This window comes from Columba livia, chromosome 1, assembly GCF_036013475.1.
Source record: "Columba livia isolate bColLiv1 breed racing homer chromosome 1, bColLiv1.pat.W.v2, whole genome shotgun sequence".
Taxonomy (NCBI): Eukaryota; Metazoa; Chordata; class Aves; order Columbiformes; family Columbidae; genus Columba; species Columba livia.
In genome coordinates this window covers 198,762,991-198,778,438 of record NC_088602.1, presented here as the reverse complement: position 1 = coordinate 198,778,438, position 15,448 = coordinate 198,762,991, and the positions used below count along the sequence as shown (strand labels likewise).

The following is a 15,448-nucleotide window of genomic DNA, read 5'->3' as shown; positions in this document are numbered from 1 at the left end:
AAAGAAATGTCAAGAGAAGCAAGGCAGAGAAGAGTTAGAGACCATTTAGCCTAGCTTCAATTTCCAGAAAAAAAAGTTAGCTAGATACTCCTGTATTAACTGCCTGGTATATAAGAGGGTAAAAGCTAATAAATATGGACATGTTAATAAAACCCACACACCAAAAAAAAACCCCAACATACAATCAAGCCAAACTAGCCTTTCTTTCTACGACAGGATTGGCTTTTTCAGAGGACCAGTACACACTTGACATTTGCATTATGTTCTCAAAGCTACTACAGAAACATGGTCTAATAAGAGCAAATGGTGGGCAGTTTTCATTTGTCGGTGTTCACATAACTATCAACATGAAAGGACCGATTTTGTGGCACAAAGCAAGGATCTTTCCTTTGAACACAATGTATGCTGCTTAAACCTGCAGGTAACACAGAGCTGCAAGCCTACTGCAGGGAAGGATCAAAACTAACAAGGTCTTTGGTAACAGATTTGAATACACAGGATATAATTCAATTTGAATAAACGCAAAGAACTACACTCATTTATATATAATTAACTGCATAAATAGAAAGAGGGGAGTGACTCAACAGGAGCTGCAGCTACAGCAGATCACAAACTGCTCTGCAAAGGGCAGGAGTGGATAACAAGAGCAATACTTGGCAGGACACTTGAAGCGATCTTCTCATACTGCTTGACACAATACACCAGGCAGACACTGTCCATTCTCAGTACAGTAGTTAAAAAAAATAATGATGACTGTAGAGAGCATATGGGGGGAGCAGTAAGACCAATAAGGGTAGAATGTGTAATGGTAGACTGAAATTACTCAAATTACTTCATCTAGGAAGCGGAATAAAAGGAGCTGTTGAGCAATCTTCAAATACAGAGAACACTGAAAGAAAAGGACAAACTGTCTGCCTTGTTCACTAAAGATCAAAAAATAAAAGGAGGGGTGGTTAGTAGGTTGACAAAGGTTCTCCTTCCCCTCTACTCCGCCCTAGTGAGACCGCATCTGGAATATTGTGTCCAGTTCTGGGCCCCTCAGTTCCAGAAGGACAGGGAACTGCTGGAGAGAGTCGAGTGCAACAAAGATGATGAAGGGAGTGGAGCATCTCCCTTATGAGGAAAGGCTGAGAGAGCTGGGGCTCTTTAGCTTGGAGGAGACTGAGGGGTGACCTCATTAATGTTTACAAATATATAAAGGGTGAGTGTCACAAGGATGGAGCCAGGCTCTTCTCGGTGACAACCAATGATAGGACAAGGGGCAATGGGTTCAAACTGGAACACAAGAGGTTCCACTTAAATTTGAGAAGAAACTTCTTCTCAGTGAGGGTGACAGACACTGGAACAGGCTGCCCAGGGAGGTTGTGGAGTCTCCTTCTCTGGAGACATTCAAAACCCACGTGGACACCTTCCTGTGTAACCTCATCTGGGTGTTCCTGCTCCAGCAGCGGGATTGCACTGGATGAGCTTTCAAGGTCGCTTCCAATCCCTGACATTCTGTGATCCTGTGAAAAGGACTGGCAGGATGATTAAGATAAGAAGACAAACAAGAAAAAGATATTGTTCAACAGATTTCTTTGGAAAGTCTGGAATCAAACAGAGATCTCCAGCAAACACGTCAGACAAGCATTTGTCACAGAATGCTTAAAAAACAGTCAATCTTGTCTTGATGCACAGGAATTGCTCAGCATTTTACTTCACTGTACTAAGAAGGTGCCTCTGGGACAAGACTGAAGCACAGTAAAATGGATCCACTGAGCATTATTATGGTTACACATGAAGTGTGTGCTTTGGGGTTTCAGCAATACAAATTCATGTTTGCCCAGCATAAGGGCACAGTAATGGGTTCAAAATATTAGAGGCATTTGCCTCAACAGCACTAAATAGCTTAACTGAAGTGATGTAAGCCACAAGTAGGTGGCAAAAGCCGATTATTTACGTTCTTTGAAATCCTCGTAAGAGCCTGACAAGTAAGATTCACAGCTATCGGGTAACCAATGCAGCTGTTGCCATCTACACAAGTGATGGAGCCCACGGATGCACCTACAGTGGACAGTGACTTACCAGCTACAAGGATACCCAAACAAATTCCAATTTGCTCAATTATAGAAACACTTGACTAAGCCTTACAGAGAGTTGCCAGAAACTGAGCTGTTCCACTAACCTAAAAAAAAAAAAAAAGAGAATCAAGAAGTACTTAAACATTGGCCCAGTCTATGTGATGAAAAACTCCCCAGTCCTTCTCTCTCCAAAATTTAAAAGCTTATTCTGATGAGACAGAATCAGTTACAACACAAATTCCTGTCTCCTGTATTTGCACTAACTATTCTTACAAGCTTCTGCCCATTTCTAATCTCTTAACAAGCGAGACTGTATTACTTCGGTCTGACACAGGTATATTGGGAAGCTGAGAGGAGTTCATCTTCAACTCCACAATTGTGAAATCTAAGTAAATTACTCGAGAGATGCAGACTCACCAGGAAGACTTAGGAGGACTCAAACAGTTTTGATCTCACCAAAAGAACTTATTGTGAATCCCCTCTTACCACATAACTCAGTGACTTGAAAATTACTTGAAAATTACTTAAAACTCATCTGCTGCTAAACACGAGGTGGAAGACTATTGATTAGTACTGGAAGAATCAACTTGAGGAAAACTTTTATAAAATACTCTGTAATACTTTCAATTTAAGGTATAGCTCATGTTTCCTTTTTACTTGGGGTTGGTTTGTTTGGTCTGTTTTTGTTGTTGTTTTAATACTTTTTAAGATCTTTTCAAATACTCAGATTTGTCAGACTGATGGCAAGTGCTACAATGCTCAAAAACAACCAAAGACCCTTATATCCTGAAGTGAGCCTCTTTTTAGTGTTTTAGTGAAAATTAGCAATGCAATACCCAAGTTTAAGGCTAAAGAAGGTTGAGATAGTCAAAGCAGACTTGATAAAACTAAGTTCCTACTTAAGACATCAGAAAACAACTCACCTCTCAACTGGGACTCTACAACAACTGCAAAACATTGCTCAGGACAACAGAGAACACAGCAGCACAAAGCTTTTGCAATGTAGGAACAGAAAACTACATTGAAAATTTCACTGAAATATAATGAAACAGCACATTAAAACACCTTTTAAGTTTCACAAAGAACTCGGTGAGACAGGAAAATGTCATCAATCTGCACAAAATATAACAAGTTATGCAATCGCTTAGGACTTTTTATAAAGTTAGGTAGAGGCAGAAAACAGAGAGAGGTAACTGGTACTGATGAATCAGATCTAGAACCAAATTGACACACACACACACAAATACAGTTGAAAGTTAAAACCACAAAATTCACAACTCTCAGACTCAGAAAGCTCCTGTCACATCCCTGGGGGATGAGCATTCTCACACAGGAGCACTATGATGATGAGATTCTCATATTCCTTCCTAGAAATCCCAGTCAGAAAGGATAATAGCAACAAAACCTTGCAACTGTAGCAGATCACCTGAGTAAGACAAAAGCAGCAGCCAGAATAAGACAAAAATAATGAAATAATAAGGAAAAATAGAATCAGTAGCCAGGCAACCAAGATACTGACTTAAACGTTCCAGGAAGCAGCAATGCTGCACAGAAGACTGTATAAGTAAGTCTGGCGTATGCCTCTATACATTATTTATGTGCACTATGCCCGTGATGTCAGCAAAAATAAAAGGAGCCAATCGCTTTCTATCAAGCAATGAAACTCTGACAAGTGATACATAAAACAACCAAAAAACTGAGAGAAAACAAAGGTAAAGAAGATACCAGAACTGAACCTCCAGTCAAGTAAAATATAGATTAAAAAGTCAGATTATGAAGCTGACCATTGGAATGCCATCAAACACAGTTGGGCTTCTTTCATCTACTATATTGTCTCTCTGTTCCTGCTTCACTTAGAGAAGAATGGAAAATTATAATCTCAAAACCAATGACCACAGGATCAACTTAACTACAGGTATTGATGATACCATTGCAATACCAAGTTAATCCATCCTTTCAGTGAAATAATTCCGTTTTAATTCACAAAAAATAAAATTTGGTCTTTTCTTAACTATTTCTTTAGGGCAGATACAAGCACACAGCTGTGCTTCCATTAATGCTGCCCAAGATAACAGGCTGAGCTTAAATAACACACTTACAAGGACAGATCCAGCTTTCCTTATATAAAAGGACATAGGGCAGAGAAGCTGCCCATAATATATTCTGTGACTTTTACTATTAGTAACTCAGTTTACATACTGAAAAAAAAAAAGTAGTGAATATATTTCATAGAATATTCATATTCAATGGCAGTGCATATTTTCTTAAGCAGCAATGCAAGTGCTCTCCTGCAGCAATACTTCAGTTCTGTACATCCTTCTGAATAACACACACCTGAAATTTGTCTATAAAGGCAAGAGCATTCCATGCAAATGTTCATGTAGCCAAACAGAAGCATGTTTTTCATCAAAAGCTGACAGTATAACTTACACTTGAACTCCTTGTTATTGTCTAAAACCTGAAGACTAAAATATTTTAAAGGTGTTCCATACAACATCCAAGTTCACAAATAGGGAGTTAAACAGGCAATTGTGAGTTGAAGTTGATAAAATGAAAACCAGGATTGAGTTTCTTCATAGTTTCAGAATATCTGTACAGACTTTACATAATGCCCTCATCACCAAGATGACAATCTAAGTTAGATTTTTTTTTTCCCCAAAAAAACTTTAAAAGACGTGAAATAGAAATAATTTATATGCAACAGTAATGTATCTTCTACGGCAAGTTAATAAACAGCAGAGGTGATGTTTAATCAGTACCTGTTAAGAGTTTTCTATGGAAAACAAACATCAAAAAAAGAGATATGCAAAAGATACCTGACAGTTTGCCACGTAACTTAACAGCTTTTAAGAGAATACAACTGGGGTGAAATGCGAAGGGGTAAGGATCGAATTAGTAAGTACGTTAACCACCATCAAATTCTCCTTTAAGAATGGGTTTAGAAGCATCAAACTACAAATGAAACTAATTAACTGTGCCCTATAAGAGGTTTTATGTATAACATTGTTCTAAGGTATTCAAGCATTTCAGTTTTACGAAGAAGCTCATACAGATAAGCTACAGCTCAGACACCCAGACAGCCGCAGCTAAATCATTTAACACCCCAAAACTCATGGTTAAGCTTCAGCTACAGAAAAAAAATCAAAAGAAACCTACACACATTCACATGCAAATAATTCCCCTCCCCCATAAAAATCCAACTTTGTCTCAGTTATTAGACTCCTTATATTTAATATTGCAGAGCTAACTTAAAAGAATTCCCTTGCTTCTAGTCTTCTCCATCATCCACACAGCACAGCTAATAGTAACTAAAAAACCCATTCACAGTTGTTTGAAACCATTATATGACTTTAGAAAGTAAAATGTATAACCTCTTACCTGAGCATGAAAATTTGACATAGTCGTTGTCTCTATATCTTTCTTTCCCAAAATCTCCATTTTCACTGGTGAATTGGGAAAATTAAATGAAAAGTAGTCTAAAAAGTCAGGTAAATAAGTAGCTGCCCCATGAACAATACCCATTACATAGTAAGCTGCACAGTTTTCATTTTCACTAAAAACCAGACCCACAAACTCTTCTGCAAATCTCTCCATCTCCACAGGAGATAAGTGGGAGAGTTCATTACTGTAGGCATGGATAACTGATGCACCTCCGTTAGGCTGGTGCTCAATATGAATCAGCTGTTTGAACTCCAATGTGTCCAACCTTTTGAGTTTATTTTGAACCCGTGGCTCCTTTAACGAGACAAATGGAAACTCACTGTTCTCTGGTATCTTGGACTCACAGTCCTTCTTGGGATCCATATTTTTCCCATTGAAATCCTTAAGATGACCATCTATGATGCCTTTGGTTTCCTGATCCTCAATATCAGAAACCAATCCTGAGCAGATGGTCTGAATGGATTTGCTGTACATTTTTGGACGCTTCCTCTTCTCATTCTCTTTATGTTTCTTTTTCTTTTTCTTCTTCACTTTTTTAATCTGTAGCTCTTCCGCATTGGTTTTTGGTTTCTCCTTCCCACCTGTTGAGAGGAAAAGAAGATCTCTTAAGTATATTCACATACAAAAATATGTATTTAAAGATCAGGATTTGAAGTTACCGAAACTCTCATTATGGCCTACAAAGACCAGAGATCAATACAGAGGGTCACAATGTGTATCTTACTGAAAATTAGCAGTAAGAGACACCTGCCACGTTCACATTCTGACTAAAAAATAAGAAGCGGGTGGAAGGGGGGAGGGAAGAGGAAGAAAGAAAAAAAAAAAAAAAATCACAAGAAAAACAAGTTTCCCAAGGCTGCTTTCATGATGAGTCACAATCCTTAATCATACCCTTTAACTGGTCATCAGCAATTACTATTCCAGAAAGTTCAGAAACATTATACAACAGCTGTCAACAAACGTTGCCAAACAAAGGGTTTACAGCCAATGATTATCAACCACCATCAGCAAGCTGTTCACAAGATGCCACTGCCAGAACCTTCCTTGGCAAATGGCTTTACACGGTCATTCTTCCAGAAGCAAATAAACTTGGTTGAAATACATGTGGAAACATCCGAAAACGGACCCCCTACTTGTTAAAAATAACAAAACAAAAACACCACACACCAAACAATCACCAAAAACCAAACTCTCACAAAACAGAAATTAGTTTTATGTGTATACAGTATGGAACTTGAACTGAAAACAAACTGTAATGACCTAAAGCCAAAGGTCCTCATTTGGGGGTAACACGTTCAAGTGATGCCAAATGTAAACAACCAACAACCTCAACCTAAGAGAAGTCCTGAAAATAGTTCATTGAGGGTGCCAAGGTACTTGGGTGAAATGTCATCACCTGACAAAAACCACTTGCTGCTCACATTCTGGGGTGTCATTGCCGCACCAGTTCCATTTGGAAATAAAAACAAATAAATAATTTATGACAGTGGGAAGTTCTGTATTATAGGCTTAGAAATCTCAATCCAAACTTCAAAATATGGACTACAGAATAGCCAATATTTCCGTCCTCCTGACTGCAGGAATACACAATTAGAGAGTATCCAGGAGTCTATCGGTATTTCAAGCTCTTAAAAATGCTTAACTTACTATTTAAAATTTTTTTCACTCCAAACATGAAAATTCGTCACTACACTGATGTATATCATAAAGAAGTCAAACAACTCCAGATAGTATATTAGACTAATATATAACATACGACATTCCAGCACTGAATGCTGCAGCAAGGTGAGGCAGGGGAAGAGGGGATTACCCGTCAACCCACTTCATTTATTCTCAAACGGAGATTTTTGTGGGGACTGGTCACTCAGCCCTGGGACTCCATGCATAGCAGGGAAAGGATGGAAATTTATATTCACTGGGCTACAATCAGCAGTAATAAAACTGGCAACAAAATACAACTTCTATGTTTAAAGCAATTAGTTATTTGCTATGGCAACAGCTATATTGCTCTCTCGTACTTCAGTATGTCTATAATCACCAAAGAAAACCTTACGACTGAAGATCAGTGTCTATAGAACCTTGCTGAACATCCAGCTACTACATTACACTCCATTATCACCAGCTGAAAGGTGAAGAACTTACAGAAACTATGGGTATGAACCTGTATCTGTGCATAACTACCTCAGAAATTGTTGACCTCTGTTCCTGTAGTATGAGAAGGAAGATTATGTGATTTCCTGTCTCAATCTGTCCTATTCCCTGCCTTTGATTACATCTTCTCAGAAGTTTTACAGATTAACAATCAATTTCATTCAACTCCTCATGTAGTATGCAGTGGCTGGCTTTTTTAAATCTATCAATATATTTCACAGATGCAGGTATGGAGAAAAATCACACTTCTAAAGTGACAGAACTACTAAACTACAAAACAGGCTTCCTAGAAAGGTGGTTGAGGCCCCAGGCCTGTCAGTGTTTAAGAGACATTTGGACAATGCCCTTAATAACATGGTTTAACTTTTGGTCAGGTCTGAAGTCACCAGGCAGTTGGACTAGATGATCATTGTAGGCCCCTTCCAACCAAAATACTCTGTTCTAATAGCCACTAAATAGCACTCAAAAAGAGCAAAGCCATGGTCTCAAAAGCTGCGATGCTTTTAAGAGAGAAACAACAACAAATGTAACATACACTATTAAAATCAGGCAGGCAGAATGTACATCAGTGTCAACTTACTCAAAGTTCACGTCAGTACATCCAAAAAGGCTTGCACTCAAAACCAGTTGTAAGACCACGTTTTAGTTAACTTGTTATACACCTACACAAGTGCTCAAAACCTTCTTAAGAGGGATGACACCGAGACATTTTTAAAATGAAGAACATTTATCATTCCCTATTTGTTTTCACACCATTTCCATGAAACCTTTGGAAGGGAAAAAAAGCTCTTAACCACAGAATGAAAATAATTCTTCTTCTGGTATCCAACAGAGTCCTCCTTACAGCTTGAAAAGAAACTTCCTGTTCAGCTTTAAATGCAAATATTTTAATAATACAGACTCGTTTTACTTTCGATCACAGACTACAAGGGTTATGGCATTTACACATACATCAAGTATTGAATTTCATCAGTATACACTTTCTCAGATCATAAGAAGTTGCAAAAATGGTGCATGCAATTTGGAACCAAATAAATATTTGCTGGCAGCCTTTTGTCTCTAAACACAGAGGATCTGAGTTACTAATGCCACTAAAGAGGAAAAAAGCCTAAAAACACAGAAGTCAGAAGGAATGGGGATTCCAAATGGGATTTTTTCAAAACATTACTGGGATTGGAGACTTAAAAACAATTACATACCAACAAGAGTAAAACTTAGTTCTCTAAAAGCACTTCAAGCAGAAATTCAAAGACAACATGACTTTAAAAACTGATTAGTTGCTTTGAGTCTTTTTCAAATCCACACAAGCTTATGCTACTGCACACTCAAGACAAATCCTGTCAAGAACTCTACTTCATTTTCATGCTGGCAGCAAATGATGTACTTAGCAAAAGTTACTTTCAGATACTTTGGACACTGTATTTCACAGAGGAAATCGTATTTATATTATAATGTTAAACTGAATACTGGAAGACTGGAAAAAATGTCAAAGTCATAATCATTTGTTTGGCCTGCAAATTTGGATATAAGATAGAGCGGAGCAATCTAAGGTCTCATTGCCACAGACGGGTAGAGTCTAACTCCCCCGCTCGTGGCACACGCTCCTCCACCCTTCCTCATACTGACTGATGCTCATCTGAATTGACTTAATGGCTCAGCAGAAAACTATTCACTTTGCTGCTAGAAAACTGAACAGAACTAGAGCGCGGAGACCATCAGGAGCAGACAATGAGGAGCAGCAGAACCCACCCCTCAGTGGCAAACCACTGGATCTGCTCAGCGACGCCGCCCACCACACCTTCACCCGCCCACACGAACAGGCCTGAATTTTTAAGGGGAAAAAAAAATCCCTCCCCATACACATATTACCTTAATACATATATGAGATAGGGTCAAGTTCCTAGCAAACCCAAATAGTAAGTTTCCTAACCCAAAATCTTGAATTTCTACATTTAACATTAAAGTTATACAATTTCTCAGCCTACTTTTTTAAAGGAAACATTCTAGTACATGTAACTGTAGTATGGATCAGACTACAATTTCTTTCCTCTGTCATTTACTACCCACACACACTTGCTGTACAGCACGCCTGTTCCCAATTCTGCTTTGACAAGTACACCCAACATCAGAATACTTGTGTTCAATTATTTTAGCATACAGCCCAAGTTTTCCTGAAGAATACAAACGCAAAATGAAAAACTAATACTAGAAGCAGAATTTCCCAGCAAAGATTGAATAGAATTGTACATAACAAGGAGGAGGCACATTTCTAGCTTAAGGCTTCTGTTTTGCTGAATTTCAGAGATCCACCCTGAAGTAGGTGTTTAAAGATGCTCAGAAGTTGCAGAATTCACTAGCAAAAGGAATTAATTTGCTGAAATACTGGGACTGCTATCAGCAGTGCCCAATAAAGTGCTTTCATCTTATTTTTCTTTTGCATTAGCTGTAGAAAGGAGCAGAGATGCTCATTCAGTCACTTCTCTGCTGGATAGATCAAAATACTTTAAAGCTAAATGTGCTGCTTCTTCCAAAATCAATAACGCTGCTTTAACACTTGGCTAATGTACACCTCAAAGAACAGGTGCCTTCAGGGTCTCCCCAGGGCAATCATTAAATTGACTCACAGCAGACAGACATACAGAATTTGGTGAAAGAGGCAGCAAGCAATCCAAAAGGCTACATAAAGATCCAAACGCTGTACGACTGAGATATCCAAACCCGCTTTGCGTTAAGCAAGACTTGGCAGCAGCAGTGCAGTGCTTGATGCAAGCCAACTTATTTCCCCTCCCAAGCTGTTACTATTGAGGTACACACAACTCAAAACCTTCAAGACGGGTGTTTCAGAGTCTTCCCCAGCAATCACAACAAAGGTGTGTCACATACACACATATACGTACAACTTCTGGAATCTCATTCCAGCCAAGGCAGTAGCCAGTATGAAGTGTATGGTATCTTCTGTCTTTGTGTTCTGAGACGGATTTCAACAAGCACAGCTACTGAAACACCCAGAAACAAAATGAAACACTTCTTCCACTGCATGATTCAGAAACACAAGACACAAGTAAGAACTTTCACTTGTATTAAAAAAGTCTTCTAGTTAAGGTGAGTCAGAGAACTGTTTTGGGACTCCAGGAATGAGGAAAAAGAGGTGCAGGGGATGGGGAGAAAAACCCTCAGCACCCATAGACATTTACAGGACCTTTCCCTTTGATCCGACTTTAAAAAGCAAATTAAGCTCACACTTTACTGGAGTGTAAAAGACCAAAAAAAAACCCGCAAAATTTTAATTTTGCTTCTGCTCTTATTTGGTTAGCAATATCTGCACACAGATAAAGTTACAAAACTTGCACTGTATTTTTAAAGAAATTAGAACAATGCAAATCTGTTTATTCTGTTCATGCATGCACATACTCAGCAATAACAGAACTACCTCCAAACAGCTTTTAACCATCTTCTAGGCAAGCCAAGCCTTACGTACCACAAAAACTTCTGCGACCACATACATCTACAGGATAGATCTTTCAAGGTAACTCATTAAATTTATTTCTTGTGGTGTCACAATATCCCTGTCACTCACTGGGCAGGACCTATCACTAAGGACTAAGATTCAGAACAGTTCAAATTTTATGCAAATAATCCCAATCTGTTATTACTAAATCATACATACTTGTAATTTAAACAGTTGTTTTCTAGCTGTCAGCTAGTAACAGGAAGGGACAAACATTTTTAACTGCAGCCAGTAATTAAAGCTAGTTTTCACTTCCCTTCTTTAGGATAACTCAGTCACCAACATTTAATAGAGCTGAGGAACAGTTGGTGGGGGGTAGGAGCCCAGAGGAAAGAATATCAATGCAGAGAAGCCTAAACAGGGTCCATATCTCCTAGATTTTCCAACTGAACAGGACTAGAACACAGCATCTTGCTCCTCATTCTATGGCAGATGAAAAGTCACAACAATATCAACCAGCTGCAGGTGTGCTACTTGTTCTGCAGCAAGAGAGCAGCCTGGCTATTCCTGTCACCAGCTATAAAATGTTATTTAAGTCTGGCTTGGTCCTGTACCAGCTATCGCCTACTGCAGTACTATGAGATGTCATGCCTAGTGCTCTCCAGTAAGGGGACAGAAGTAGCCTCCAATTAATGATCTTCACTTTCTTCCCGTAGTCCCACATGGCCAGGCGCACAGCTCAAGTATTTTCTAGCATTCTCACAGTAATTCAAACTAAAGCTGACATATTAGAAATTCATGATGACTCAGCTCTGCTACAGCTCTTTAAGCTAAGTCTTTAAATAGTCAACACAAAAATCCCAGTTCAAAAAATAATAAATGAAAAAAAATACTTGGTCTACTTAAATAAGCAATATCCTCACAGAAAAACTGATACAGCATGACCTAGATAAGTGAAGAGCGAGAACTGGCTTAACTGCTGTGCTCAAGGGGTTGGGATGAGCACAAAGTCCAGCTGGAGGACAGTCGCTACTGCAGTAACTCAGACATTGATACCTACTGCCAGTACTGTTCAACATCTTCATCAATGGCTGACATTGTGGGACAGAGCACACCTGCAGCAAGTTTGTTGGTGATACAAAACTGGGAGGAGTGGTTGACACACCACAGGGTTTTCCTGACTGTGAGAGTGGCATCGAGTGGTTTTAGGAATGGGCCAACTCAGTGGTCTCACAAGGTTAAACACTGGGATGTGTGAAGTCCTGCACCTGAGAGGAATAACCCTGTGCACCAGCACAGGCTGGGGACCAACAGGCTGGAGAGCAGCCTGACAGAGAAGGACAAGGTCCTGGTAGATGACAGGTTGACCATAAGCTACCAGTGTGGCTTTGTGGCAAAGTAAGGCAACAGCCTCCTGGACTGGCTGAGGAAGAGCAATGCCAGCAGGTTGAGAGGTGGTTCCTCCCCTCTGCTCATCACGGGTGAGACACATCTGAGTATCACGTCCAGTTCTGGGTTCACCAGTACAAGACAGACATGGGCATACTGGAGCAAGCCCAGCAAAGGACCCCAAAAATGATCAAGGGAGCGGAACATCACTCACAAGAGAGTCTGAGAACATTGAATTGTTCACCCTGGAGAAAAAAAGAGTTGGGGGGGGAAGGAAGGGAGGAAGAAGAATTTTATCAGTGTGTACAAATACCTGATGAGAGGGCGTAAAGATGTAGCCACACTCACAGAAGCACTGAGGCTGGAAAGGACTCTGTGGTATCATTTAGTCCAATCCCCCTGCTCAAGCACAGTCACCTAGAGCAACCTGTCCAGGATTGTATACTGGTTGCTTGTAGACAACCTGTGCCAGTACTCAGCCACCCACACAGTAAAAAAGTTTTTTGTTACATTCTGACAGAATTTCACAAGTTTTAATTTGTGTCCATTGCCTCTTGTCTCATCCCTGCTTAGAAGAGTCTGGCTCTATCATCTTCATTCCCTTCCATCAGATGTTCATATACATTGGTGAGAGACCCCTAGACCTTCCTCCTCTCCAGGATGACCAGTCCCAGCTTTCTCAGCCTTTGCACACACGAGACACTCCAGTCCTTTCATGATCTTTGGCTGTGTGATGGATTCACTCCAGTGAGTCTTCCTTGTAATGGAGTAACTCAGACATTGTACTCCAGTGAATCTTTCTTGTACTGGTGAGCCCAGAACTGGACACAGTACTTCAGACACAGTCTCATCAGTGCTGAGGAGAAGGATCACCTCCCTCAACCTGCTAGCGATGCTCTTCCTGGTACAGCCCAGGACACTGTTGGCCTTTTTTTCGCCGTGAGGCTGCATTGCTGGCTCACAGCCAGCTTGTTGTTTGCCAGAATACCAAGGTCCTTCTCAGCAAAGCTGCTTTCTAGCTGGTCAGCCCCGGTATGGACCAGTGGTTGGGGTTATTCTCCCGCAAATGCAGGATTACTCTCAGAGACATTCATTGACAGAACAGGAGATAAAGGGTACAAACTGAAACAAAAGAAATTCCTTTTAAACATAAGACAACACTTTCTTACTGCAAGAGTGGTCAAGAGGTTCCACTTAAATTTGAGAAGAAACTTCTTCTCAGTGAGGGTAACAGAACACTGGAACAGGCTGCCCAGGGAGGTTGTGGAGTCTCCTTCTCTGGAGACATTCAAAACCCGCCTGGACACATTCCTGTGTAACCTCATCTGGGTGTTCCTGCTCCGGCAGGGGGATGGGACTGGATGATCTTTCGAGGTCCCTTCCAATCCCTGACATTCTGTGATTCTGTGAAATAGTATTAGTGGTCTCCATAGAGATTGTGGAGTGTCCACCACTGGAAATAAACAGCATCTGATAGCCATGGGCAACCAGCTCTAGTTGACCTTACTTTGAGCAGCAGCATCACACTAGGTCCCTTCCAACCTCAACTAGTGTATAGTTCTAAGGTTCAATGGGTGCACAAGCAAGTGTGAGAACATGATCTTAATTACTTTGCATTACAGTAAATGAAGTTGAAGAAATCAGCCAAGACTGCCTCTTGCACATAATTTTTCAGTATTTAACAAAAATCCTGAATTATAAACTCCTTACTTATTCAGTTTTGTGCATGTAATGTTAGATATAAAATTTGACGTGGATTCATTTTTCTTCTCCACAATATATAAAATTATAACCTTCTTCAGTAACTGCAGAAATGGTGTAGGTATCACCAATATTATTCCTTGAAGTACTACTCTTTACTACTACTGTATACGCAGCATTCTGAGAATAGTTATATTTTTAATATCCAGTACATAACACGGTGTCCTGGTTTTGTTAAAAACAAGTTTCTCTTTCAGTGAATTTTGCCTGTCAGCTAAAGCCTTCAAATTAACTGCATTTTCCTGGAGAACCAGACACATGTTTTGGTAAACCTAGCAATGGAATGCAAACTTACTGATAAGCATGGATGGACATCTCGCGAGAGGGGCAACAAGAAACCGGTGACCAAGAAACTGACCAACTGTGTATAACATTCCATTCACGTGAATACTTCACATAAAAGTGGGAGACCATGAGGATCTCATCCCTTTTGCCTTTGCTTTTTCCCCTTCTGCTTATGGCCAACATTAGGAGAGGACCTTGCTAGTCGTCCCTCCAAACTGAGGCCTAGTGACAGACTGAATCCAGCTCCGGTTGGCTGCAAAGTCTAATCCAGGACTTTGGGTGCCGGTTCTGCAGTTGCTTTATTTTGTATTATTTTCTCTATTCTTATTAGTAGCACTAGTAAAACATTGTTAATTTTTCGAACTCTCTTCTCTCTGTCCTTCTTTCCCTCCCGATCGCCTGTCCTGAGTAGGAAGGGGGGAGAGGGAGGAGCAAAAAGGGGGAAGTGGGGGGGAAGAGGGGGTTAACAATACATCTGCCAGGGTTTTATTGTCACCCTGCAATCTTAACTCTCGACACACGGTTGACCAAAAAATAACATTTATAGTTAATTTTAAATTTACAATCCTCATACCAACTAATCAGGGAAAATGGCATTTAAATTAAAACCACAGTATTAAAACCCAGCAACCAATCCAATCACAAAGACTTTAAAGCACTAGAATGAAATACTACTATATAGTTTGAACCTACCTTTCTGCAGTAATTTAACCTCTCCATTTTCTTTCTTGATTTCATTCATTATTTTGTGCTTCTTCTTCTCTTTTTGCTTCTTTTCCCTTTCTTTAATTTTGTCTTTGATTTGAGCTGAAATGCAAATATTTTACAATTAAGCAGGAATGGAAAACAAACTGTTGCATGCACGTTTCATATTACTCTTCTGTAAGCTCTATTAAGAGGATAAAAGGAGTTA

General features: G+C 39.8%; 1 protein-coding gene across 2 annotated transcripts in view; it reads right to left on the bottom strand.

Annotated features, from left to right (window-relative positions):
• Positions 1-15,448, bottom strand: part of RSBN1L (round spermatid basic protein 1 like) — a 47,788-nt gene that overhangs the window by 19,309 nt on the left and 13,031 nt on the right. Inside the window, exons 2-4 of one of the 2 annotated variants that reach the window (XM_065049158.1) lie at positions 15,229-15,342; positions 5,822-6,082; positions 5,439-5,503 (exon numbers count right to left, since the gene is read on the bottom strand). In XM_065049158.1, coding sequence (XP_064905230.1) covers positions 5,439-5,503; positions 5,822-6,082; positions 15,229-15,342 — 440 coding nt within the window. Of the gene's footprint in view, positions 1-5,438; positions 6,083-15,228; positions 15,343-15,448 lie in introns of both variants that reach the window. The other variant, XM_065049157.1, reaches the window with a different exon arrangement.